General features: G+C 44.5%; 1 protein-coding gene across 1 annotated transcript in view; it reads right to left on the bottom strand.

The window, feature by feature from the left end:
- Positions 1–26,647, bottom strand: part of BMP1 (bone morphogenetic protein 1) — a 232,114-nt gene that overhangs the window by 133,548 nt on the left and 71,919 nt on the right. The window contains exons 5-9 of the mRNA XM_030202005.1: positions 18,424–18,602; positions 16,369–16,474; positions 8,214–8,338; positions 3,240–3,355; positions 1,959–2,061 (exon numbers count right to left, since the gene is read on the bottom strand). Coding sequence (XP_030057865.1) covers positions 1,959–2,061; positions 3,240–3,355; positions 8,214–8,338; positions 16,369–16,474; positions 18,424–18,602 — 629 coding nt within the window. The remainder of the gene's footprint in view (positions 1–1,958; positions 2,062–3,239; positions 3,356–8,213; positions 8,339–16,368; positions 16,475–18,423; positions 18,603–26,647) is intronic.

Below are 26,647 nucleotides of genomic sequence, written 5' to 3'. Positions count from 1 at the left end.
GGCGACTGACATCGATTATCCGGTTTCAGTTTTGGCCGCAGCAACTTAACTGGCTAAGCAAATATTCAGCACTAGCCGGTTAAGTTAATAGTAGTTAGAGATAGGTAAGTGGCTGATCTTACCCGCTCAACTTAGCCGGTTTAGTGCTGAATATTCACGCTTAGCCAGCTAAGTCGCGCGCCATAGCCAGTTAGTCGTTAGCCACTAACCCCCAGATTCTGTATAGCACGCCTAGAGATCCACACCAAAATTCAAGTGGATTCAATAACAATGTGCGTACCTTAACAAGCTAATGAGCACTAACAGCACTTAACATATAATAATGAGCACTAATTGGCACTAATTAGAATTTACGCACACAACTCGCTAAGCGTATTTTGTAACGAAGTGCACCGAACTTCTAATTCACACAGACAAAAAGGGGCATGGTTATAGGCGGTGAAATGAGCGTTTCATGGATGTTCTGAAATTTACATGCATAGTTATATAATATGGCCCTTTGCGCATAAATCTATGCGCTAGGATTTATGCTGCATTTTCGCTGGTGTAAATGGATGCACGCAGTTTTAGGCACTAAAATATCAACTAAGCATATTCTAAATACCGCGCCTAAATCTAGGTGCCGCTTATAGAATACGCTTAGTCGGCACTGATTTCAGCAACGATTTTTTAGGCACCTTATATAGAATCTCCCCCTAACTGTTAATACACAGCGGAGATAACAGGCTATCTTGTGCTGAATATTAGTGCTTAGCCGACTAAGCGCTATTTAACCAGACAGGAGCTGTTCCTGGACAGTTAAATAGTGCTGAATATCAGGCCCCTGGTGCTTTCTTTTGGTCCTTTGCATTTTAAAGTCAACATGTATTATTCTCCTGAAGGAAATCCAGCTGCACAGAAAGTAGATACATCTAGCCAAGGGTACTCTGAAGTTGTGCCAGATTTCAAAATGTAAGTATGTGTGTACACTTTCTTTCTTAAAAAATGGGGCAACACCTGCAGGTAAAAAAGTGGCCAATCCAGACAGTCTGAAAATTGCCGTCCAAAGGTTTCCAGTTTGTTTCCATTTATTTTAGACATTTTAATTACACTGTTTGAAAACTTTTTAAAGTCCAATTCATATGTCTTTACTGAATGAAGAGGAGATAGCCCATAGCCTCCATTGTCTGCCTTGTTACTGTCCAGCGAGCTGGACTCTAAATTGCAGGGAAAGGTTTGGCCAGTCCTAGCTTTTGGACACTCAATTCTGATGCAGTATCACCCCCCACCCCTTTCCTGTAGAGCTTATGTCAGAGGAACTGGGAGGGAAATACAAAAAACAGAACTGGTGAGAAATCTCCCCCAAGGATATGGTTCACTTGACTGTTCTGCAGTGTCTTGTTCTGAAACATCATTCATTATTTCACACGCTGCAAATTTTAAAAGACATTGGTAATTCACAGGAAGTGTTACTGGCAGTAAAAACACATTTTGTTGACTATAGTTTCCACAACAGTGCTGCAGAGACACCCCTGGGCAATCCTATGACTCTACATCCCACTTCCTGATCCTGCAGATAAGGGCTGCAGGATCCCAGAGCTTCTCTGGCAGAAGGAACTGACTGATGCACCTGGCTCCCAGTCACTCAACATACTATAGTCCAGTTCTGGTTTTTGTTTTAGCCTTTGGAAGGTTGACAGTAAAATTAAGCCATCAGGGATACTTGCATTATATTCTCTGGATTATTCAAACATGCTTGATTTCATTTCAAATGTGCTTGATTTCAAAGGGTTAATTCACAGCTCAATCTGTTCCTTGAGAGCTTTCATAGGAAAATTAAACACTATGACTCCCAAGATGCACTGGATTAGGAATACTGGACCAGCTGGCATTCCTGCTGACCTCATGGCAGGGGAAGGATGCCCCCAAGATCTGTCCATCAGGACCTCTAAAAGTGTCCTGCGTGGGGAGGTCGTTACCTCGCAGCGGCGCCTTCCTCCAGAAACCATCCCTCACTTCCAGGTAGTCGTACCAGCACAAGCGGCTGCGATACAGGTCCAAAGTGGTGAAGTTCAGAATGATCTAGAAGAGAAAACCCAAAGCTTCATTTCCAGCTCCCACGTGGGAACAGGGACAGACACACAAGACCAGGATTAAACACATGGATCCAGCTATAGCCAGGTGTCCTCAAGCTCTGCCTTAGTGAAAGCACTCAGCTTTGCCAGCTTGCCCCTGCTCTATAACCAGCTGTGCATGCACAAGGGTCTCCATTCAAGTCCAGTGATTCTTAAAACTGTCCTGGGGAGACCACCAGCCAGTCAGGTTTTCAGGATATCCTTAAAGAAGGGTTATGTTGAGGCATGGGCCAGGTAAGGCACTGGCTGAGGGTGCCAGAACTCAGGGGTGCCAGAAACCTGCCTCCCTGGCTCATTGTTCACATTGTCAAAAGCATGTTGTACGCACAGCCGCTGGCACCGCTGTAAGTTTAAATGCATTTAGACCTGTAGATGCTCTGGCCATGGTGCACAGTGGCATGAACAAAACAATCTACTTTTGCCATTGTTTAAAGGGCAGATGCAGGTGGGTAGGGGGAAGAGCACTGCAAAGCAAAAATTGGCTCAGGGTGCCACAACCCCTTGAGCCCGCACTGCCGTAATGAATATGCATGAGAGAGATTTACATACAAATGAGGTATTAGGCATGCAAATCTCTCTCATGCATATTCATTGTGGATATCCTGACAACCCAACCCGCTGATGGTCTCCCAGGACAGGTTTGAGAACCATTGTTAAGCTGGGGTTATCCACATAAACTTGAGCCTGCTCTTTCTGTGGTGCTTGGTTCAGCATGCTGAGCTAGTGAATGACACATCTCTGTTCATGCCTGGTAAATATGTACTTCTTAAGCCATGAGCTGCATAATTAGGAGCATAAGAACTCCTACATGCTTTGTCACCAACTGCTGGGGCACACTTCCCTGGGGATGGGATGTTTCCCAGCTGTTGCACATTCAAGCCAAGTTAGCCCATGGCTAGCGCAGCAGAGGTGATTAATAACCCCAGGCCCTGTCTGCCTATGCTGCTGAAAACAGGAAGAAATCCCAGCCAGAAACGTGACAAGTGAGAATTTAGAGTGAAAAAAAGAAAGCAAGGCAGGAAAAATTATCCAAATTGGCCAGGAAAGAAAGAATCTGCTAGGTGGCATGATGTCTCTGACCTTTCCTTGGCACTTTGCTCAGATTTTAGTTGGAAATTTTCATACCTTTTCTCCCGGGGTGACAGATATTCTCCAAATACAGTGCATGTAAGCGGAATATCCAGCCGGGAACCCCACAGAAGAGAAGTTCCCTTGACTGTCCTGCAGTGTTTCACCACATGCTACAAAGAAAAACAAATTATGCAATGAAATGAAAACCCCAGGTCACTCACACCTGCGCTTTCCTTAAAAAAAACAAGAGGAGCAGTTACAGCAGGCTGAATTCTGGGAAGGGGAGAAAGCAAGTAGGGAGCAGTTTTTCAAGGGAAGCTGCAATATTTAGCCCAGGAATGGAACAAGGAATACAGGAATGGATATTTATCATTGACAAGCTCATACTGCAGGAGTCCAAACTGGCATTAATAGGGCACTGCTGTGAGGAAGCTCACGCTGCTGGACAAGCTGGCCTCAGTATGGTACAAATATTAAGAAATCAATTCTGTTGCAGTCCCTAACGGTATTTCTCCTTCTATCTCTACTAGATGTATGCAGCACTGAGCAAATAAAGAAACAGTCCCTGACCCCTAGAGCTTACAATCTAGCTACGCTATACAGACAGAATAACTAAGAGGCATCAGGAAATGTTTTTATTACAGTAAACATACTTATCATAATGGAGGCTTTGATAAGGGAAAGCCAAGATTTAAGAACTAGGGCCCCGATGCTCAGAGGTAAATGTGGGTGCTAGAGGCTATTAGCGACGGCCTTGCATCTGCATTTACCAGCGCACTATGCTCACAAGCCCTCATCGCGGGAAGCAACGAGCGCAGGAAAGATCAGAGCAAATTCCATTGTAATGTAGGCTGAAGAATGCAAATGAGGTCATCTCCCTATTCCCTCCGAATATCTACTACTACTACTACTACTACTTAACATTCTAGAGCGCTACTAGGGTTACGCAGCGCTGTACAAAATAAAACAAAGAGCTTACAATCTAAAGAACGAAATGTCAAGTTGGGCAGTCTAGATTTCCTGGGTAGAGGTGTAGAGGTTAGGTGCCGAAGGCGACGTTGAAGAGGTGGGCTTTAAGCAGAGATTTGAAGATGGGCAGGGAGGGGGCCTGGCGTATGGCCTCGGGGAGTTTGTTCCACGCGTTGGGTGAGGCGAGACAGAAAGGGCGGAGCCTGGAGTTGGCGGTGGTGGAGAAGGGTACTGAAAGGAGGGATTTGTCTTGAGAGCGGAGGTTACGGGTAGGAACGTAAGGGGATATGAGGGTTGAGAGGTAAGGAGGGGCTGCAGATCAAGTGCATTTGTAGGTTAGTAGCAGAAGCTTGAATTGAATGCGGTACCTGATCGGAAGCCAGTGAAGTGACTTGAGGAGAGAACAGCGCACTTCACAAGAGCACCCGTAACGCTGTAAACCCTACCCCAGCTCACAGCTGGCATTAGGGTGTGTTGGTGGAGGTGTACTTTGTACTTATGAAGGCCTAGCCCTAGACCAAGCAGTTTCAGTACTACTAAATATCTAATATCTAAGAATTAATATACAGATGATGAGAAGTCTCCACTTCTCATCATCTGTATATTTAATTCTTAGATATTAGATATTTAGTACTGAAACTGTTTGGTCTACACCTCCACCAACAGGTGTCTAACAGCCCATTACTGCGGGCAGATCCAAGCCTCACACAACGTGACTTGGTATCTTTTGGTAATGTAAATGTGCGATTTTGTTCTCCTTTTCTCCTAAGAAGGTCGAAGGATTTTTTGTTTTTTTTTAATTTTGAAACTCTGGTGGAGCAGAGCTGCCCACCAGTGGGAGAACCTTTACTGTTTCTCACCGCTAACCCTGCATGGTGCCCAAAGTGGAACGGCTTCCCTCCTGCTCTGGAACCGCTTCCTTAACCATATGGAAAGGTTTCTGAAGCAGGCGGTGAAAGGCAACCGGCAGCTCTTCCTCCTCCTTCCCTCCTCCCCGCTCTGACGTTTCAGTTCGACTGGGCATGCGCACAAGAGCTGCCTGTGCTTAACGCACAACACTTCAGTGCACGCGCCAGGCTCAATCCTCACCCTTTACTTCCTAACGCTGAACGCTAACAGCGCGCCTATATTTGCATACTATTGGCATTGAGCATTAGGGAGTTGGTTCGCTGCGCTGTTCTGGTGCTATTTGTCTGACGCTCTTCCATAAAGCGCCAGAGCTTTGAGCATCGGGGTCTAAAAGCAATCTCAAAAGGGTGGGCTTTTAGACAGGGAGCACGAGGAACAAGCTAGGTGAGGCTGTTCCAGGCATATGGTGGAAAGAGAGTTAGTGATAGAGGACACAGATGAGAGCCACTCACCTGATGAGGAAGGGTGCAAAGGGGAGTGGCTCTCACCTGTGTCCTCTGTCACTAACTCTCTTCCCACCATATGCCTGGAACAGCCTCACCTAGCTTGTTCCTCGTGCTCCCTCTCCAGCCAGATTCAAACCCTGTCTAAAAACCCACCCTTTTCAGATTGCTTTTAGACCCTGATGCTCAAAGTTCTGGCGCTTTATGGAAGAGAAGGGGCGGTGGAGCAGAGATTTTTATTTATTTATTTATTGCATTTGTATCCCACATTTTCCCACCTATTTGCGGGCTCAGTGTGGCTTACAATACATTGTAAAATGATGGAAGTACAATTTGTTACAACTCAGTTATGGATTACATTGTGAGAGTTATGTGAAGACAAAGTCAAAGTATCGTTGGGAATAGGACAAAGGAAGAGAACAATGGAACAGTGGAGAGAGACAACAAGAACATTAGCAAGAGAACTTTTAGTATAACATTTTTCTGTGAGAAGGTATAAATGTGATTAAATTACGGGGGATGAGAATTCAGAAGAGAATGTATTGGTGTGTTTCTGAACAGTGAGTGTGGGGCCTCATGTGTTTTGATCCTTACAGTAAGTTTTATCAAAGAGATGAGTCTTCAATAGTTTGCGGAAGTTGGTTAGTTCGTGGATCGCTTTCAAGTTGCGTGGTAGTGTATTCCAGAATTGCGTGCTTATGTAAGAAAAGGTTGATGCGTACAGCGCCTTGTATTTTAAGCCTTTGCAATTAGGGAAGTGGAGGTTAAGGGAAGTTCGAGATGATCTTTTAGCGTTTCTGGGAGGTAGGTCTATTAAGTCAGACATGTATAGGTCAGTAAGACAAGCTTGAACTGTATGTGGATACGGACGGGGAGCTTGTGTAGTGACTTAAGGGTTAAATGGATATAACAGTATTTAAAAAGTCAAGCAGCTGAATTTTGAATTCTTTGTGGTGAGGACAGACGGTTCATTTGGAGGCCTGTCAGAATCAGGTCCCAGCTGGCACTGATAGGGCACTGCTGTGAGCAAGCTGACGCTGAGAGAGTGGCACTGAACATAGATAGTGGGGTCCTAAGTAATAAATATTTAAATCTGCAAGTTTGGCACCGCTTAGGAAACCCTACAACGTGCATTTTTAAACATTTCTTAACCAAATAAAGGTTTCATGTACCTACCAGTTTTGCGATTGCAAGTTCCTGTTTTGCAGGGTAAGGGGTAAGGGTTTGAGTGGAAGGTGCACATGGACTTATATATGTAACATGTCTAATGCCAGAGGATCACAGTTCCCCCTCCCTAGTCGCTAACCTCGACAGAGGCGCCGCCGCCCCCCCCCCCCCCCAACTACAGATAAAAAAAGCCTCCAGTAGGGCTGGAGCTGAGCCTGCTCCCGGTTACCATGGAGACAGAACACTCTGCTGTTGGGTTGTCAAAGCAACGAAAGCTCCAACTTTAACCCAAAACAAAAGCTCCAGAGGTTGATATTTGTTTTTTGGTCCCATGGCTGCTGCTGCCCTCAGCCGCTCCCTGCACAGAAAACACAGCACAGAAAGCACATGTGGCCCCATCTGGGTCTTCCGTGGCCTTGGTCCAGACACTGCAGCTGTTTCCAGCTTTGTCCTCTGGCACCAGAGACCCAGACTGAAAACGGCAGGACCTTCCCCTTCCTGCCATAACATGCTACCAAACTCATACTACCACAGAAAAGACTCAGTTATAAGACCTACCTATATGTGCCATTCTGGAGAAACCAGGTCTCATAAGTCCAATTAGAAGGAGAAATGATTTAGGTCAGGGTGGGCAACCTGCAGCCCATGGGCCACTTGTGTCCCACCACTGAATTTTATGCAGCCTGCGAGACTATGTGAAATACACACAAAAAAGAGCCCGCAGAAACATCATTAACCAGATTTTGTTGTCAGTGGAACCACTGAAGGATACAACAGGACAAAACTTGTCTGACAGTTTTAGCAACCGTTTGGAAAGACAGAAGTATACAGTTAACAGACCATTCTGGTAATAATTTACGTTCATTCAGTTATCACATTGAGTTTTGTTGGCAGTGAACTATATGGAGAAGAGACATCTGAGGGGAGATATGATAGAGGTCTATAAAATAGTGGATGGGTAGATGTGAATTGCTTGTTTAATCTTTTCAACAATACTAGGGCTAGGGGGCATGCAATGAAGCTACTAAGTAGTAAATTGAAAACAAACTGCAGAAAATATTTCTTTACTGAAAGTGTAATTAAACTCTGGAATTCATTGTCAGAGAATGTAGTAAAAGCAGTTAGCTTAGCAGGGTTTAAAAAAGGTTTAGATGATTTCCTAAAAGAAGTCCATAAGCCATTATTAAGATGGACTTGGGAAAATCCACTGCTTATAGCAGCATAAAATCTGTTTTACTGTTCTGGGATCTTGCCAGGTACTTGTGACCTGGATTGGCCACTGTTGGAAACAGGATACCGGGCTTGATGGACCTTCGGTCTGTCCCAGTATGGCAACACATAAGTTCTTGTGTTATTTTCTTACGCTGCATTTGTACATTTTCTGTGTGCAACCTGCTAGGGATAGTATTGGCGTTCATACGGCCCTCTGTGTATAAAGGTTGCCCACCCCAGCTTTTGGTAGATAGAGTCATTCCACCATCGCTTATATCTAGAGCCTCTATATCCCCTCCTTCCTCGTCCAATTGTCATGTCACATTACCTGGACACTTATAGAGTTTGCGGGCCTGCGCAATGTCACCCTTGCTCAGACGAGTACGCTGTCCAATGGGGGGCCTCACTCCATTCACATCATACTTGGGTAGGATAGTGTCAAGGAAAATACCCCTAAAACAGGAACAGAGGCACAAGGTTAAGACACAAGCAGAAAGAAAGGAGTGTTACCTTTGGTAACCATTGCAAGGGCAGAGAGAATATACACCTCCTTCAGTGTCCATATCAGAAGAACAGAGCGGGCTAGATTTTATAACAGGAAACTAGAAATGTGCCTGTTTTATAAAAGAACCATAAGTACTTATGGGGTCTGAATATTGTTATCATAACTGAGACTTTGGGTCAGGATCTAAAAATGACAAGAAAGGTACAGGCCTTTAGCTGTAATCTGAACTCTGAAAGTTCCAGTAAGGCTCCTGTGCTATTGGGCCATACCATGAAGCAAAATAAGGAAGGAGCAAGGGTGCAAAAACCTCATAAATAGGATGGTGTGGTTTATCAACAGGGCAAAATCAGTTACATCCAAGAAGGTATGGTCAGCTGAGTGGTCTCGCAAGAAGATGACCAAGCTTTCCGATCAATGCTGAAAAAACAAGCATGTACGGTAAATGATACCATATATGGTTACTGAGGTAATAAACATATATCCAATAAGGTGTAAATACGTCGATTTTACTTGTATTCTGGATAACCATATAAAAAAGACTGTACTTCCTATTTGGATGGGATTTAGGATAGCCAGTACCTTTGTATGGGCAGCTATTCTCCCAAAAGCAATTGACACTTATAATTGTAATATTGGAAAGAGAATAAAATATCTAATTGCTTTATAACTAAAACGCAACCTTGGGTGATTTATTTATTCCTAGATATTTGTGGGTGGACCACTATATTAGGAGGGATAAAGACACCCAGAAAAACAGGTCCTTTTACAAAGACTTGCTAGTGTTTTTAGCGTGCACTAAAAATAAACATGCACTAAACGCTAGAGACACCTACAGGAATATATGGGTATCTCTAGCATTTAGTGTGAGCTAAAAATGCTAGTGTGCCTTTGTAAAAGACTCCCTGAGTGGCTTTATAAGTGTGCCAATGCCAAATGTACAAATTTAAACCTGCCCTGAAATTGCTATTAATGTGTGCATTATGTATTTTATAAAATATGCATGTACGTTGCAACTCTGCCCAAATTCCACCCCCATTTACTGACATACAGTTTTATATAAGGCATTTTTTGCCTGCAAAACAGGCTTTACATGTGGAAAAACCTTCATAAAATTACCACCAGAATGTACATGATATTTACTGGACATCCTTGAGGCACAGAGACTATCAGGCTTATTTTCGAAAGAGAAGGGCGCCCATCTTTCGACACAAATTGGAAGATGGGCGTCCTTCTCTCAGGGTCGCCCAAATCAGCATAACTGAAAGCCGATTTTGGGCATCCTCAACTGCTTTCCATTGCGGGGACGACCAAAGTTCATGGGGGCATGTCGGAAGCATTGCGAAGGCGGAACTGGGGCGTGCCTAACACATGGGCATCCTCGACCGATAATGGAAAAAGGAAGGGCATCCCTGAGAGCACTTGGGCAACTTTCCTTGGTCCATTTTTTCTTACGACCAAGCCTCAAAAAGGTGCCTGAACTGACCAGATGACCACTGGAGGGAATAGGGGATGACATCCCCTTACTCCCCCAGTGGTCACTAACCCCAAATGTCATACCCAGCTCCCTGACAGCAGTATGCAGGTCCCTGGAGCAGTTTTAGTGGGTGCAATGCACTTCAGGCAGGCGGACCCAGGCCCATCCCCCCCACCTGTTACACTTGTGGTGGTAAATGTGAGCCCTTCAAAACCCACCACAAACCCACTGTACCCACACGTAGGTGCCCCCCTTCACCCCTAAGGCTATGGTAGTGTTGAACAGTTGTGGGTAGTGGGGTTTGGGGGGGGGGGTTGGAGGGCTCAGCACCCAAGGTAAGGGAGCTATGCACCTGGGAGCAATTTATGAAGTCCACTGCAGTGCCCCCTAGGGGGCTTCCATTTGGTCGTTTCTGAGATGGGCGTCCTCGGTTTCCATTATCGCCGAAAATCAGGCCGACCATCTCTAAGGTCGACCTAAATTTCGCAATTCGGGCGTCCCCGACTGTATTATCGAAATGAAAGATGGACGCCCATCTTGTTTCGATAACACAGGTTTCCCCGCCCCTTCGCCGGGACGTCCTGCGATGACGTCCTCAGGAAAACTTAGGTGCCCCTTTTGATTATGCCCCTCCATGCCTTTCGTGACCTTGACTAAACATGAACTACCTCAGGCAGGGCCACTCAGACCACTTTCACAGGAATATTGCCATGGCAGTGTCTGTGTAAAGGCAGGCATGGCAGATTTGATGGGCCATGCAGTCTTTTATCAGCCATCATTTTCTGTGCTTCTGTGTGTCTATGCATCTGTGTGGCTCAGTGGCCTAAGTTCAAATTAAGGACCCTCAGAAAAGGGAAGTCCAGCTCAGAAGAATTCAAGAGTGGCTGCAAGTGAGCTTCCTTCTTCATTGATCCCCCCCCCCCCTCCCTTACAGAGGCTGCATGGACATAATTTAAGCCACTGGTATGCAACGTTTCCACTAAGCAACTAGAAGCTGCATGGGAGTTTTTCACTGACATACCACCTAGTGGGGGATGATTTCAATCATGTGATGCTTTAACACTAGTCGCCGCCGGCAAGAACACTCGTGGAAAACTCCTGTGCAGTTTCAAGCTGCTTAGTGGGAGTGTTGTTGGCATAGCTTTATGTGTGAATCAATTAAATGTGTTTTACTTACATACAGTAAAGAAAATTTCAGGATATCTTACACGTCTCAAAACCAGAAATTCAAATTAAAAGAAAGTTTGTTTGCATCTTGGAAAGAGAAGGGTTACCATATTTGCAGAGACAAAAAAAAAAAAGAGGACAGAAAAAATAAAAATGGTTGTTTCCTTTGCTAAAGATATATTTAATTGTAGCCTTTAGTTAATAAGCACACATCAAACAGTGACTGACTTACAGTACAGCAATCTACTTTTCAAGAACCTCTGGATTTCAGTTTGACTGAATCTGATCCCAAGCGTATTTATCAGAAGAGAAACTATCCCTCAACAGCTTTGGCTGGCTTCTGAGATATGTGTGAAAGTCTTTGCAGGACATGTGTTTAAAGTTGTGCTATAGGAACAAAATTCCTTTGACAGATTCAACCAGCAGAGAAACAGAGAGGAGATCACCAATGCCTTTCTCTATCTTTAGCATCCCCCCCTCTCCATGTGTCCAGACAGACTAATAGGTCAGAGATGGTTTCTGTCATTATGTGGGTAGGTGCGTTGGTCATAGGCACATAAAAAAAGAGGACATTTCCCTAAAAATTAAAAATCCTGAAGGACATATTTGAAGAAGTCCAAAAGGAGGACATGTCCTCTTAAAAGAGGACAGATGGCAACCCTAGGAAAGGACAGACAGTATACTTCTGTGTGGGGTGGAACATCTATAATTTGTTTCAAACATTATTCCCTGGCGAGGAAGTGAGTATAAATACACATATGTATGCATAACACGAAAGGGTAGAAGAAGTGATTTCTTTGCTCCTTGGGACTGCTGATTAAACACTGCTATTTAACATATTAATAAATGATCTGGAAATCAGACCGACAAATGAGGTGACTAAATTTGCAGATGACACAAAACTATTCAAGGTTGTTCAAACACATGTGGACTGTGAAATATTGCAGGAAGACCTTAGGAAACTGGAAGACTGGGCATCCAAATGGCAGATGAAATTTAATGTGGACAAATGCAAAGTGATGCACATTTGGAAGAATAATCCAAATCATGGCTACCTGATGCTAGGGTCCACCTTGAGGGTCAGCACCCAAGAAAAAGATTTATGTGTTGTTGTACACAATATGCTGAAATCTTCTGTCCAGTGTGCGGCAGCGGCCACAAAAGTACACAGGATGCTAGGAATTCTTAGGAAAGGAATAGTAAAGAAGACTGAGAATGCTATAATGCCTCTGTATCACTCCTTGGTGCGACCTCATCTTGAGTATTGTGTTCAGTTTTGGTTGCCGTATCTCAAAAAAGATATAGGCGAATTAGAAATGGTTCAAAGAAGAGCGACCAAAATGATAGAGGGTTTGGAACTCCTTTCATATGAGGAAAGGCTAAAGAGGTTAGGGCTCTTCACCTTGGAAAACAGTTGATTGAGGGGGAGATATGACTGAGGTCTACAAAATCCTGAGTTGTGTAGAAAGAGAAGTTAATTGATATTTTACTCTTTCAAAAAGTACAAACACTAGGGGACACTAAATGAAGTTACATGGAAACACTTTTAAAACTAATAGGAGGAAATATTTTCTCACTCAATGAATAGTTAAGCTCTGGAACTCGTTGCCGGAGGATGTTGTAACAGTGGTTAGTGTATCTGGGTTTAAAAAAGGCTTGGACAAGTTCCTGGAGGAAAAGTCCATATTCTGCTATTGAGACAGACATGGGGAAAGCCACTGCTTGCCCTGGAATTGGTAGCATTGAATATTGCTACTATTTGGGATTCTGGAATGTTGCTATTATTTGAGTTCCTGCCAGGTACTTGTGACCTGAATTGGCCACTTGTTGGAAACAGGATACTGGGCTAGATGGACCATTGGTCTGACACAGTATGGCTATTCTTATTTTCTTATGTTCTTAAACAATGTGCTCCCTGCAAGGAAAATATTGTGGTAAAAAGTAGCTTTTTACTAGTGTAGGTTATCCCCACTTCCCCCCCCCCCCCATGAATTTATTCAGGATCTCCCAGAAACCATCACAGAGACTGTGACAGAGGTACTGGTTAATGTATTTGTGCAAACTGCAGCAAGGTTTGCTTACCACACATACTCTAGCTGAGATCATTGTCACACACCTTTTCTGATTTCACTTGCCATTTTTTGTTATGTTAGTCATCCTTATTTTCTATCTAATTCCTGTTATTGTGTCTTATCTGTCCATATGTTCCGCCTCTGCTTACACCCTATGCCAGAGTTCTTCAATGCAAGGCCTGGGGGCCAATGATGGCACTTGGAGACCTCTGAGGTGGCCCTCATTATCATTCTGGCTTTATTTTTGCTACTCTCTGCCTCTCTAAGCAAGTTCATAACAGAAAGAGGGAAGTGGATATGAGGTAGAGCCACATGCTTGAAGGACAAGATATTTCTCAATTAGGTAAAGAGAATAAGAACTGGTCCTTTCCCCTACCGCCCAGGGAATAACAGTATCCGAGCTGGGTGCCAGCTGAGACATGCCCATCTGCAGTGGTGTATTCAGAATTATTTCACTGGCCCACCTCTGCCTCCAGGGACATAAATCAAACACAGGAGAAAAGCAAGGACAACTCAGCTCAGAGGAATTCACGATCATCCCACGTTTCACCTTCTACCTCTGAGGGATATCCAGAACCAAGACTCAGGAAAGCTAAGCAGCAAGCCTGCAGGGAACAGAGGAATCCAGATGTTATCATCTGTTCCGAATCCTTCATTTCCACTGCAGTCTTAGCACTTTCAGAGTCCAACACCAGTATTTAACTGAAAAGCAGCTTCTATACCCTGACCATATCTTGGTTTCCTGCACACACCAAAAAAACTGGATTGAGGACATGCCCTTTACTTACATTTCAGCAAAGCCTTTGACACTCTTCCTCATAGGATTTCATGAATAAATGGAGCAGTTTGAGGATGGTATCCAAAGTGGTTAACTGGATCAGAAATTGACTGACTGATAGACAATAGAGAGTGGTGATAAATGGAATTTGTTCAGAAGAAAGAAAGGTGAGTTAGTGGAGTGCCTCAGGGATCCATCTTGGGACCAATTCTGTTCAATATTTTTGTGAGCGATACTGCTGAAGGGTTAGGAGGAATAGTATACCTTTTTTTCAGATGATGTAAAGATTAGCCACAGAGTGGACACCCCAGAAGGAGTGGAAAGTATGAGAAGTGATCTACAAAATTTAGAAGATTGGGCTAATGCTTGACAGTTAAGCTATCATGTGAACAAAATGAAGAGCGATGCATTTGAGATGGAGAAATCCAAAGGAGCTGTATGCAATATGAGGTGAGAGACCTTGGAGTTTTCAAAGATCTCAAGATGGTAAAACGATGTGATAAGGCAGTGGCCAAGGCCAGAATGATGCTTGGTTGCATGGAGAGGAGCATAACCAGCAGAAAGAAGGAGGTGATAATGTCCCTGTACAAACAAATGGTGAGACCTCTCTTGGAGTACTGTGTTTAGTTTTGGAGTCCATATCTTGCCAAAGGCATACAAAGATTTGAGTTGGTTCAGAGGAAAGCAACCAAAATGATATGGGGTCTGAGCCAGAAGAGGTATTAGAAGAGAGTTGAAAACTTGAATATGTTACATGTATGCCCCGGAGGAGAGGAAGGACAGGGGAGATACCGATGCTGACACATAAATACTTGAAAGAGATTAATGAACAATCAAACCTTTCCCAAAAACAGGGAGATTATAAAACTAGAGGACGTGAAATGAAGCTGCAAGGAGGGAAACTGAAAAGCAACAGGAAATACTTTTTCACAGAGAGGGTGGTGGATGCCTGGAATGCTCTTCCATGAGAGATGATGATGAGGACAAAAATGGTGACAATTCAGAAAGAACTGGGATAAGTACAGAGAAATAATATAGAATAAAAGTACAGAGTATTTTCACTCAAAACAAAACAAATGACTCACACAAACAAGAGAAAGCAATGAGGGGGTGACCTGCATGGAATGGCAGATGCAACCCCGGCCACCTTTCTGGGTAGACTGGATGAATCATGCTGGTGTTTTTCTGTTGTCATTTACTATGTTACTATGCTACTATCAGAAATCAGCGCATGGAAAAATATTTAAGAACCTGCCTGTACAAGGAGGAAATAAGCAGAGAACATACACTGTTCATCTCTTCCACCCACCAGGCACTGATGACGTACACCTTCTTGTCCTTTGCTCAATGCTTGCTCCATAAAGCTCACACTAAGCCCCTGGTCTCCTCTATTTCTAACAGTGATGGCATTTGTCAAGGATTCTTCTGTACCACCAGGCAAGTATTCAACTAATATCACTTTCCTCCTAAGATAATTAATTACAGGCAGCCCTGGGCTGTCAGGCCTGGAATGTTTCACTCCTTCACAAATTAAAACATGTCTGGAACCTTTCCAAGCCATAGACATTCTGTCCGTTCCTCTAATAGTATGGCAGGATGTTTAGACAGCAGAAACACAACAGTGCATACTCCTCACCGGCTGACGGTCCTTCTTAGAATAACCCATGGTACAAGGCCGCAGTGGGCGTTAATATGTTGTGAGACAGCATCAATATATGCTCAGGACACATGCAGGGTCATTGCTCTACAGACAGCATCACCACTCTAAGCATTATGAACAATTCCAGCTGATGTAGCAACTTTACAAGCTGAGATCGGTAGCTCAGGAAGGATGGGACTGGCAATGTACTAATTGCTTATTTAAAAGGAGCCCACAATAGTGCTTCTTAATGCTGGGCTGTCCCACAGAGGGTTAGATCAGTAGCTGCTGGGGAATACCATTCTGGCCGTGGCATTCAGTGGGCGTGTCCTCAACAAGAGGGATCACACAGACCATGGAGTCCCTTTGGTTGACCAGAATATTAGAGGCCCCAGAAGAAATTCAGTTTTAGGATCTCTTGGTAAAGCAGCTGCCCACATCAGCTCTATTTTTAGCTTTCCAGGGTAGCCAGTTGTCTCCCGCCTACAATCCTGACCGCTTCCCTCTTTGTAAGACTATCAAAAGCTGCAAAACCAAATGCACCAAAAACACAAAAGGAACAAAGAAGAAAGGATGGAAAAAAAGAGAGGGGAGTGTTTGAACATAGAAAACACTGCTTGTATATATACAGGATATTATTTATAGCCTGTGTGCAATCTGAAATCTATGGCTACCATATCCACTGTCTGAGTCACAGATTTTAGGAGGCGAGACTGTGGTTTACAGTTTTCTGGCTATGCACCGTCTTTAAGTCCTACAGGGGATGAATACTAAGGCAGGAGAAAGAAAAACTGATACCGACAGGGGGAGGTAAAGTGAGGATGGGTGGAATCCCCAGGAATCAGTACCTGGAGAATGTGTTCCTTGCATAGTGCATAATACTGTCAAAGTCATATGTCTCGCCAAGAGACTCCACCTCTTCAGGCTCCATCTTCAGGAAGTTATACTCCTGCCCTGCGGAAACAGGGGAAGAGTGGAGAGGACAGAGGGAGAGGTGAATAAAAATATTTTAGAGAAAATTTATAGAACCATTCAAAGGTACAAGCCCTGCTTTCTGCAATGCACTGCACTGCAAACCCCAATTTGCAATTTATAGCTCTCTTACCAAGGATTGCGTTCTGTCTCCTTGTCAGTCTGCTTCACTCACTTTCTTCTCCTTCTTCTGCCTCTTTGTTCTATTTTCACTCCTGCCTTGCTTCAAATTTAGCCAGGGGCGTAGCTACGGGTGGGCCTTGGTGGGCCCAGGCCCACCCAATCTTGGCTCAGGCCCACCCAGTCTTTTGTGACCCTTTTCATCCACCTGCCATGCAGTACGAGATCCCTCCCATTGCACCTCGCCGGGTCCACACTAATAAACAACCAAGGCAGAGGTGCGGGACTGCGGCTCTCTGCCTGCCGCTACTGCTTTCTGTGCCGGGCCAGTTTACCTCAGAAGAGACAGGACCGGCACAGGAAACAGTAGTGGCAGGCAGAGAGCTGCAGTCCTGCGCTTCTGCCTTGGTTGTTTATTAGCACGCACCCAGTGAGGTGTAACGGAAGGGATCTCGTGCTGCATGGCGGGTGGATGAAAGGAGAGAGATAAACGTGGTGAGAGGAAAGTGGTGTGAGTGCGCCACCGCTCTGGTTTATCCCGTCTCATGAGGTAAGAGCGAGAGCCCTGGCATTAGCCACCCTGAGTAGCTTGGCAGTAATGGTCCTTGCCCTATTCAGTTGTGTCCTTGGTTTGTGCCCCCAGATGCCTGGTCTCCCAGGGTGTAGCCTTCTCCTTTTCCCTCAGCTCTCCAGCCCCCCCTTGTCTTTGCGGGGGGAGGGGGGAAGGTATGTTGGTGGGTTTCTGGGCAGGGATGGGCTCAGTGCCAAGATTAAAATAATAATTTTTTTAAAAGTTGTATGTTTTATGTTGGTTGTTGGGTGGGGTGGTCTCTGCAGCGCCCAAGACATTAAAAAATAAAATATTTTATATTTAATGCTGGTTTGCTTCAGCATGGAGGGGGAGATTAGGAAGAGCAGGGTAGATGCCATACTATGGAGGGATAGGTAGAGGGTAGAACAAGGCTGACACTAGGCTACAGGGAGAGGTGGGGGAGTTAGGTTAGAGCTGATGCCTAGCTGCAGGGATAGATGGTGGGGAAGGGAAGGATAGGGCTGATGCTGGGCTATGAGGATGGATTGGGGGGGGGGGGAAAGTGGGAAGACTAGGGCTGATGCCGGGTTATGGGGATGGATTGGAGGGTAGGGAAGGCAGAGAAGGGCTGATGCCAAGCTACAGGACAATTTTTTAAATTTTGGTCCTCTATTCTGTAATTGATGAGGGTTGGTATGTGTTCTGCATGTGACCAAGGTGAGAGATTCTGCTGGCATGTGGTTTGTGTGGTATGAGTCTGACTTGTCTGAATTTTCCAATGGAATGTGTATTGCTGCTATGTATATTCACCTCTGCCTTTATAAAAGTACTGTTGTTGGTATTCGTATTCAGAATTGGTGTTAAGGAGCTTCTTTGCAGGCTTTAGTGTAACTTTACAAAGTACCTGGCAGTGAAGGGATTTTGTATTGCTATTACTGAGGTGCTACCAGAATTTGAATACATTTTTCCTATGTAATTATATTGCAGGATCCTGCCATGTGTATTGAGAAGTTTGCCGTTGTAGTAGACTTATGTATGGTCAATGGCTACGCCACTGTTAGCCACAGAGAATACTGTTGGGACCCTGGTCCTGAGTTATAGACACTTGAGGGTATAGTCTCTGATAAGATCTAGCCTGGAACCTTGTGTGCAACCTTTAAATGCTTCCTGCCCAAACATTGAGTAGTGCGCACATGAGCATCGTGGCTTCGCATCACGATTACAACGCAGGCCATATGGGCCCTCATGTGAATTCCTTCATTGTGAATGCACCCATTACCTGGCTGAATGTTTTCCCGAATGATGGATACATGATCATCGCGGTCCGGGCGCGTGTGCTCATGCCAGAAGCCAATCACGTGTCCTAGCTCATGCACCACGATGCCAAACTTGTCACAGTTTTTGCCAATAGAGATGGCCTGAGGCCCTCCACCTCTGCGGCCTACATAAGAGCAACACCTGAGGGGAGAAGAGACAAGGTCATCTAGGAACTGAGAGGGATAAACACATACATACAAAGAGAGGAAACAGAGGCACATATGTTCAAAAGGGGGGAGAGAGAGATACGCACACACATACAATGAAAAAAAGAGAAAGGTACGCATACATAAATACAATAAAATGGGGAAAGAGAGGCATGACTAGATATACAGGGGAGTGAAAGAGGTACACAGTCATACAAAGAAAGGGAGAGACAGACACACACAATAGTCATATTGAAAGGGTGAGATTCTATAAATCACACTAAGCCTGGGTGCTGGAAAAAATCAGCGCTAAAAGATGGTCTATAAAAGGCACCCTTTATAGAATAGTGCTTAGTGCCGGTTCCTGCACCCAACTCTGGGTGCCAGACTTATGCCTGCTCAAACTTGGTATAAATCCCAGCACTCAGGGGCGGCCTGACCATTAGGCCACCTGAGGTGAGGGCACTGTTTAGGAGCAGCATCTCAGGGGGCAGCTTTGCGGCATTTTACCTGGTGACTTTTCAAACCTGGCAGCAGCAGCAATTCCCATACACTGCCCTGTCGCCGCTGGCACCTGCCTCTTCCCTTTACTGCGGCCTTCTGAAGTAACGTCCTGTTTCGCTCAGGCAGCCGCAGTAAAGGGAAGAGGCAGGTGCTGGCAGGGCAGTGTATGGGAATCACAGCCACTGCCAGGTTTGGAAAGTCACCATGACCAGGTAAAATGCCAGGGGAGGCAGCATCTCGGCCTGGGTGGGGGGGGGGGCGCGTCTCAGCTGGGGGGAGGGTGGCATGCAAGCTCCACCTCAGGCGGCATCTTGCCTTGGGCCGGCCCTGCCGGCACCCATGTTTGCGTGAAACCCAATAACACTGCATGCAACTTTTTGGAAAGTCCATGCCATGCCCGCTTTTGGGTTGTGCGCTAAGGGATTTAGGTGCCCAGTGTTATAGAATAGTGCATAGCCAGATGCATGTGCAAAACCTAATTGGTGCCAATTAATGTCAATGGTTGTTGGCATCCAATTATTGATGGTTAACAGCTCATTAGCCAATTAAGTTGCGTGAGCATCTCGGAAGTGCACCCAAATCTGGACGCCATATATAGAATCTGGGAGAGACAGGGCACCAAGGAGTCACAGAGAGAGAGCGAGAGAGAGAAAAGAAAAATGCGTACTCAGAGAAGGAGCAAAAGAGGCACACATTCACTTTTATAGAAAAGAGGGAGAAGACCTACAGACATACACACACACACACACACACACACACACACACACACAGTGACTTGTAAAAGTCTTCCCACTCCTATACATTTTCCACATTCTGCAGTCTAAAAAAGTACAATTCAACATGCATCAAAGTAGGAGTTCGTTTCACTGGTCTGTAGAATACACTTTATACTTTCAACATGAAATCACAATATAGAAATGTCCAAAAAGTAATCAAGAACCCAAAAAGTTTTGACTGCATAAGTGTTCATACTCATTGACTCAATAGTTGGTGGAAGTCCCTTTTGCAGCAATAAGAAACATGAGTCATTTAGGATGGAGTGCAGGAGTGGCCTAGTGGTTAGGGTGGTGGACTTTGGTCCTGAGGAACTGAGTTTGATTCCCATTTCAGGCACAGGCAGCTCCTTGTGACTCTGGGCAAGTCATTTAACCCTCCATTGCCCCATGTAAGCTGCATTGAGCCTGCCACGAGTGGGAAAGTGTGGGGTACAAATGTAACAAATCTAAAATAGATACTATTGGAGCATGGAATGTTGCTATTCCATGTAGAAGGCTGCGCAGGCGGCTTCTGTTTCTGTGAATCTGACGCCCTGCGCAGGACGTCAGACTCACAGAAGCAGAAGCCTGTGCGGCCACATTGGATAGCAACATTCCATGTAGAATCTCAATAGTAGCAACAGTGGAGGAGTGGCCTAGTGGTTAGGGTGGTGGACTTTGGTCCTGGGGAACTGAGGAACTGAGTTTGATTCCCACTTCAGGCACAGGCAGCTCCTTGTGACTCTGGGCAAGTCACTTAACCCTCCATTGCCCCATGTAAGCTGCATTGAGCCTGCCATGAGTGGGGAAAGTGCAGGGTATAAATGTAACAAAAATAAAAAAAATAAGAGGGCAATTGATGCCATGCACTACTCCTCTTATTGACCTATAAGTGCATTCACTCTGTAGCTCCTCGGTACCTCTCCACTCTTATCTCTCCTTACATTCCTCCCCAGGAACTCCATTCACTGGGTAAATCTCTCTTATCTGCACCCTTCTCCTCCACCGCTAACTCCAGACTTCTGTTCCTTTTATCTTGCTGCACCTTATGCCTGGAATAGACTTCCTGAGCCGGTACTCAAGCTCCATCTCTGACCGTCTTCAAATCTAAGCTAAAAGCCCACCTTTTTGATGCTGCTTTTAACTCCTAACCCTTGTTCACTTGTTCAGAACCTTTATTTTATCATCCTCACTTTAATATTCCCTTATCTCTTGTTTGTTCTGTCTGTCTGTCCTAATTAGATTGTAAGCTCTGTCGAGCAGGGACTGTCTCTTCATGTTCAAGTGTACAGCGCTGCGTACGTCTAGTAGCACTATAGAAATGATAAGTAGTAGTAGTAGTACAGGGATCATTTTATAAATAATCTGAATGTGTAGAACAGCCAAATCATCTGGTTAACTTTAACTAGACTTGAGTGTGTAAAACAGATAAGTTATCTAGGGGGTTCTTTTACAAAGGCGTGCTAGCATTTTTAGCGTGCACTAAATGCTAAAGATGCCTGTAGGAATACATGGGCATCTCTAATGTTTAGTGCACACTTATTTGTAGTGCATGCTAAAAACACTAGCGTGCCTTTGTAAAAGGACCCCTAGTTAGCTTTAATCAGACTTGAATATGTATAGCAGATAAGTTATCTGGGCTTGACTATGTACAGCAGTTAAAGTACCCTGGGGTTGATATTCAAAGTGATTTAACCAGCCAAAACAGCTCCTGACCAGTTAAATTGCTTGTTTGGGGATAACTGGTCATTTTCAGCGGCACTTTACTGGTTGCCCCCAAATTCTAGAAAATTCACAAATTTGGATGCACATTGAATTTGTGCATAAATTTAATGACATAATAATTAGCTTTTTAGTAAGCAATTATTCGCACTAATTAGATTTAATTAGAACTTACATGCCTAAATTTTACATGCGGCCAAAAAAAGGGGGTGCAGAAATGGGAGGGTTATGGGAGTTTCAGGGTAGATCCTGGGCATGGTTTTGAGTTACGCAAGTAATTATAGACTATGGGGGCTCCACATGTAAATTTAGGTGCGGGCATTTGCACCATGCTTTCATGGGAGAAAATGGCAGTACCTAAATTTATGTGCAACCTCTGGCTGTAAGCATTATTCTATAAACCATGTCTAACTTTAAGCACAGTTTATAGAATAATGCTTTTTTTGGTGCCATATACTACTATTAATCATTTCTATAGTGCTACTAGACGTACACAGTGCTGTACACATTATACGCAGGTACTTTCTCTGTCCCTAGAGAGCTCACAATCTAAGTTTTTGTACCTGGGGCAATGGAGGGTTAAGTGACTTGCCCAAGGTCACAAGGAGCTGCAGTAAGAATTGAACCCATGTTACCAGGATCAAAGCCCTAACCATTAGGCTACTCCGCCACTCCATATAGAATCTAGCCCTTAATGTTGTGGAAAATGACCGGTTAGCACCTAATGCAAAAACAGCTATTTTGGGGGCTTTCCAAGGGTGGAGACAGCACTTGCTGGTTAAGTGCAGATATTCGGCACTTATCCGACCACATAAAAGTCAGTCTTACCTTTATGCGGTGCACCACAGCCGGTTAAGTGCTGAATATTGCACTTAATCAGCTATGGATTAGCCAGCTCCACAAACCCTGAAATTCAAAGCCGGAGCCCTGACATGGCCAGGCATTGAATTTCTGGGCTAAACACCAGTGGCAGTCAGCAAAACACTGAGAACTGCAGGCTTAATATCGACTGCCTTGTTACTTTAATTGGACTTGAACATGTAGAACAGATAAATTATCCAGTTAACTGTAACCAGATTTTCAAAGACATAAGCAGTTGATTTAGTCCTGTTGAATATTCCCAGATAAAGATAATAAGATAATAGGCTATTTTTAAGGGAGTAATTCTATAAAACTTTCCCCATGGTGTAAAGCCTGTTTTATATGCAAAAAAGGGGTTTTCATAAAATTATGTGACTGCCTGTGTGCCTAAAAACCATGTGCTCCTACTATTACATGGTCTGTGTATAGGTGATCACGAGCAGGGAGTTTAGGTGAGCCAGAGGCAGCGCTGTATTGTACCCACATGGATTTTATAAAATATGTGTGTAAACATACACATTTATACCAGAGTTCTTCACAGTAGGTGGAACCATTAGGGCTGGATCTGGGTACCACTTTTACAATGACATTCTTGGGGACAATGTCACTAAATACAGCAGCCAATGCCACAGAACCAGGGAGGACTAGTGAACAGTGTGGATTACAGCCATGTCCTAGTATGAATGCACTGACTTGTTGCACTTTATTGAAGCATTCCAGTCACCCACCCTCACACTATCTCCTTAAAGGGAATGAGGAGGAATGAGTAGACAAACAGCTTAATGGCTAGTGCAGTAGCCTGAGAACCAGGGGAACTGGGTTCAACTCCCCCTGCAGCTCCTTGTGACTCTGATAGGCAAGTCACTTAACCAACCATTGCCCCAGGTACAAAATAAGTACCTGTATATAATATGTAAACTGCTTTGACTGTAACCACAGAAAGGCAGTATATCAAACCTCATCCCCCTTTAAGAATGGTTAAAGGCACACAGGTGCCCTTATAATATAGGCTTAAATTAAATGCTTTTTTGGAAGTATCACATCAGCATCCTGTTATAAAATCAGGCTCTATGGGGGTAATTCTATAAAGTGGAAAGCCAACATTTAGGTGCCAGATAACTTTGGACTCAGGCCCCCTCAAAAACTGCAGCACCTGCTGAATGGCTGGCAGGAATACCCAAGTCCTGCCAACCGAAGACATCCACTACCTAAGCCTCCTCCCCCTCTTGTGCTGTCTCAGCCGTGAGGAAATCAGCGTTCTTCCAGCTGCCGACGCCAGCTCTCCCCATGCATGCTCAGCTTGAGCATGAACTGAGCATATGCCAGGAGTGGCAGCATTGGCAGCTGGAAAGCATGCCACGGACTTCCTCACTGCTGATGCAGCACTGGGGCAAGGGAATTTGGGCGGCAGATCTTTTTAGATGATGGGGCTTGATCATTCTCACCAGCAAAGGTATGATGTTTAATGTGACGGTGGCAGTGGCAGCAGGGGGAAGGGGTAGAAGATCTGAGAGGAAATACGTGGCTCCCCATCCACCCCTGTGCCTCCCCCCCCAAAATAGGCTGCTGGCTATGCCCCTGCACCAGATATGTGCATAAATGACCCAGCATTAAATATCAGGGGTCAGCACCAGCAGTGGCAACTAACCACGCTGCCTGTCGTGGGCTCAATATTGAGGAGCAAGTGTTTATTTCAGTAGGATTTGGCCCAGTACAGCCCCAGATTATTTGTATTCAAATTTAAATCACTATTCAGTTGAATACAAATAATGTATTTGGGGCACTATTCCAGGTCAAATCGAATTGAATATGAAAATTTAGTACAGCCCTAATTTATATACTGCAAATACCTCGTGAGCATGGTTCGCTGCAGTTTACATACAAAAGATATAGAACAATCATCAAGAATTACAACATCGTTAAATTACATCACACAGTATTTTAGTTATTCAATATATTTTTGAAATAAATATGTTTCCATGCCACTCATTATTTTATAGACCTCTATCATATCTCCCCTGAGCCGTCTTTTCTCCAAGCTGAAGAGCTCTAACCGCTTTAGCCTTTCCTCATAGGGAAGTCGTCTCATCCACTTTATCACTTTCGTCACCCTTCTCTGTACCTTTTCTAATTAGAAGCAGTGCATGCAAACATCTCAGGGGTGATACAGCGCCATCTCCAGTTCCCACATTGATTTACATTTACTCAATATATTTCACATGCGCCCTAATTCTATTACAGGGCACCTAAAGTTAGGCGCTATGGGCTAAATTCTTTATATGGCGCCTGAAAATTCTGCATGGAAAAAAAGTATGCCTAAGCGCACGCTCTAAAGCATACCAGTATTTTATAGAATGGACTTAAACTTCCACACAGCATATTAAATATGTCCAGCGCCTCTCCTTGCAACCAAATTTAGTCACAGCCATTTACACCATGTTTTACTTGGCATAAATCCCAACGCCTAAATTAGGCGCAGAACAAGTGTATTCTACAACAAAGTGCATAGATTTTAGAAATATCCATGTCACACCCATGGTCACATCCCTTTTTTAACTATGCGATTTAGAATTTAAGCATACCTCATTACAGAATACATTTAGCAAGCTATGCACATAAATCTTAATTAATACCAATTAGTGCTGATAATTTCTTGCTAACATCCAATTGACAGCACTGATTAGCTAGTTAACCAAGTTACCTGAACTGCTATAGAATACGCTTCAATTTCCATGCAGAAATTAAGGCACAATATATAAAATCCCGGGGCATTTGTGCACATATGATATCGAATACTAGAACTTGTCTTATGCATATATAATGCACACATAGGCACTTAAGTAATACAGCGTTGTTCTATACATTTGACGTTCTTGTGTCAGCTCTTGAAGATATTTATTTATTTATTTATTTATTGCATTTGTATCCCACATTTTCCCACCTTTTTGCAGGCTCAATGTGGCTTACAATACATCTTGGGAAATAGAAGACATTATATTCAGAATTTGCCATCAGATGAAAAATAGGACAATGACAGACAACGATTTCAAATTTGTGAAAGCCTTCTTTGTAATTGGACAGCATGACGATGATAACAGAGATGAAGATACAAGGGATGAATTAACACTACTACTAATGCAGACGATAATGACAACGATGATGATAAAACATTCTTTGCTATAAGGAAGTCAAGTGTTTCAGACAGAGATTCATTTGATCAATAGCTGCAGACCCAGTTAAAAGACATCAGTAATATTGTGGCCTGCCCTGATTTGAAGGAATTTTTTAATCAGACCAGTGGCATACCAAGGTGGGGGCGGGCCGCCCCAAGTGCATGCCGCTGGGGAGGGGTGCCATGTGCGTGTCTGCTGCGCTCGTTCCGTGCTCCCTCTGCACCAGAACAGGTTACTTCCTGTTCCGGGGCAGAGGGAGCATGGAACGAGCGAAGCAGACAGGTGCGTGGCACCCCCCCAGCAGGTAAAAATGCAGGTGTCCTTTTGCCGGGGGGGAGGTGTGTCCTTTCGCTGGGGGGGGAGGTGGCCTTTTTGCCGGGGTGGGGGGGGGGTCACGCTGCATCCGGGGGGGGGGGGTGGCCTTTCACCGGGGGGGGGGGGGTTGCGCTGCACCCGGGGGGGGGCGCATTGGCGATCCGCCCTGGGTGTCAGCCACCCTAGGAACGCCACTGTATCAGACTGAACCATCCACTTCCTGATAGTACAGTTGGTGAACACCTTTTTAGCTGTGGTGGATTAATGACTCACAAGCACACTTACATGAGTGACAGTCATTTTCAAAATTTAGTTTCACTAAAAGTGAAGTTGATTGAATTGTAGAGCAATAAAATTGTTGGGATAAAAATATGGTGAGATGTGGACCTGGGAACCAGAGCTTTTTTTTGAGGGGGTACTTGGGGGTACTGAGTACCGGCACCTTTTCCATTGTCTGCTAAAATTGACCCATGGTCCCCAAGTTTTAATGAAGGCGCTCAGGCTCTACACACCAATTCTGCCTTGTCAAAGATTCTGTGACTGGTTTCAGGGGGCCTGGCTATGGTGGGATGGGTTCCTCAGTGATCACCCCCACACCTGAAGGGTGACCTGGCATTTGAGTACCGGCACCTTTTTTGCTAGAACAAATGCACTGCTGGGAACATTTTATGAAGTCCACTGCAGTGCCCCCTAGGGTGCCCTATTGCTTT

Source organism: Microcaecilia unicolor, chromosome 4 (genome assembly GCF_901765095.1).
Source record: "Microcaecilia unicolor chromosome 4, aMicUni1.1, whole genome shotgun sequence".
NCBI classification, from domain to species: domain Eukaryota; kingdom Metazoa; phylum Chordata; class Amphibia; order Gymnophiona; family Siphonopidae; genus Microcaecilia; species Microcaecilia unicolor.
Note: the sequence above shows the minus strand (reverse complement) of the source record. Positions and strands in the feature narration are given on the sequence as shown.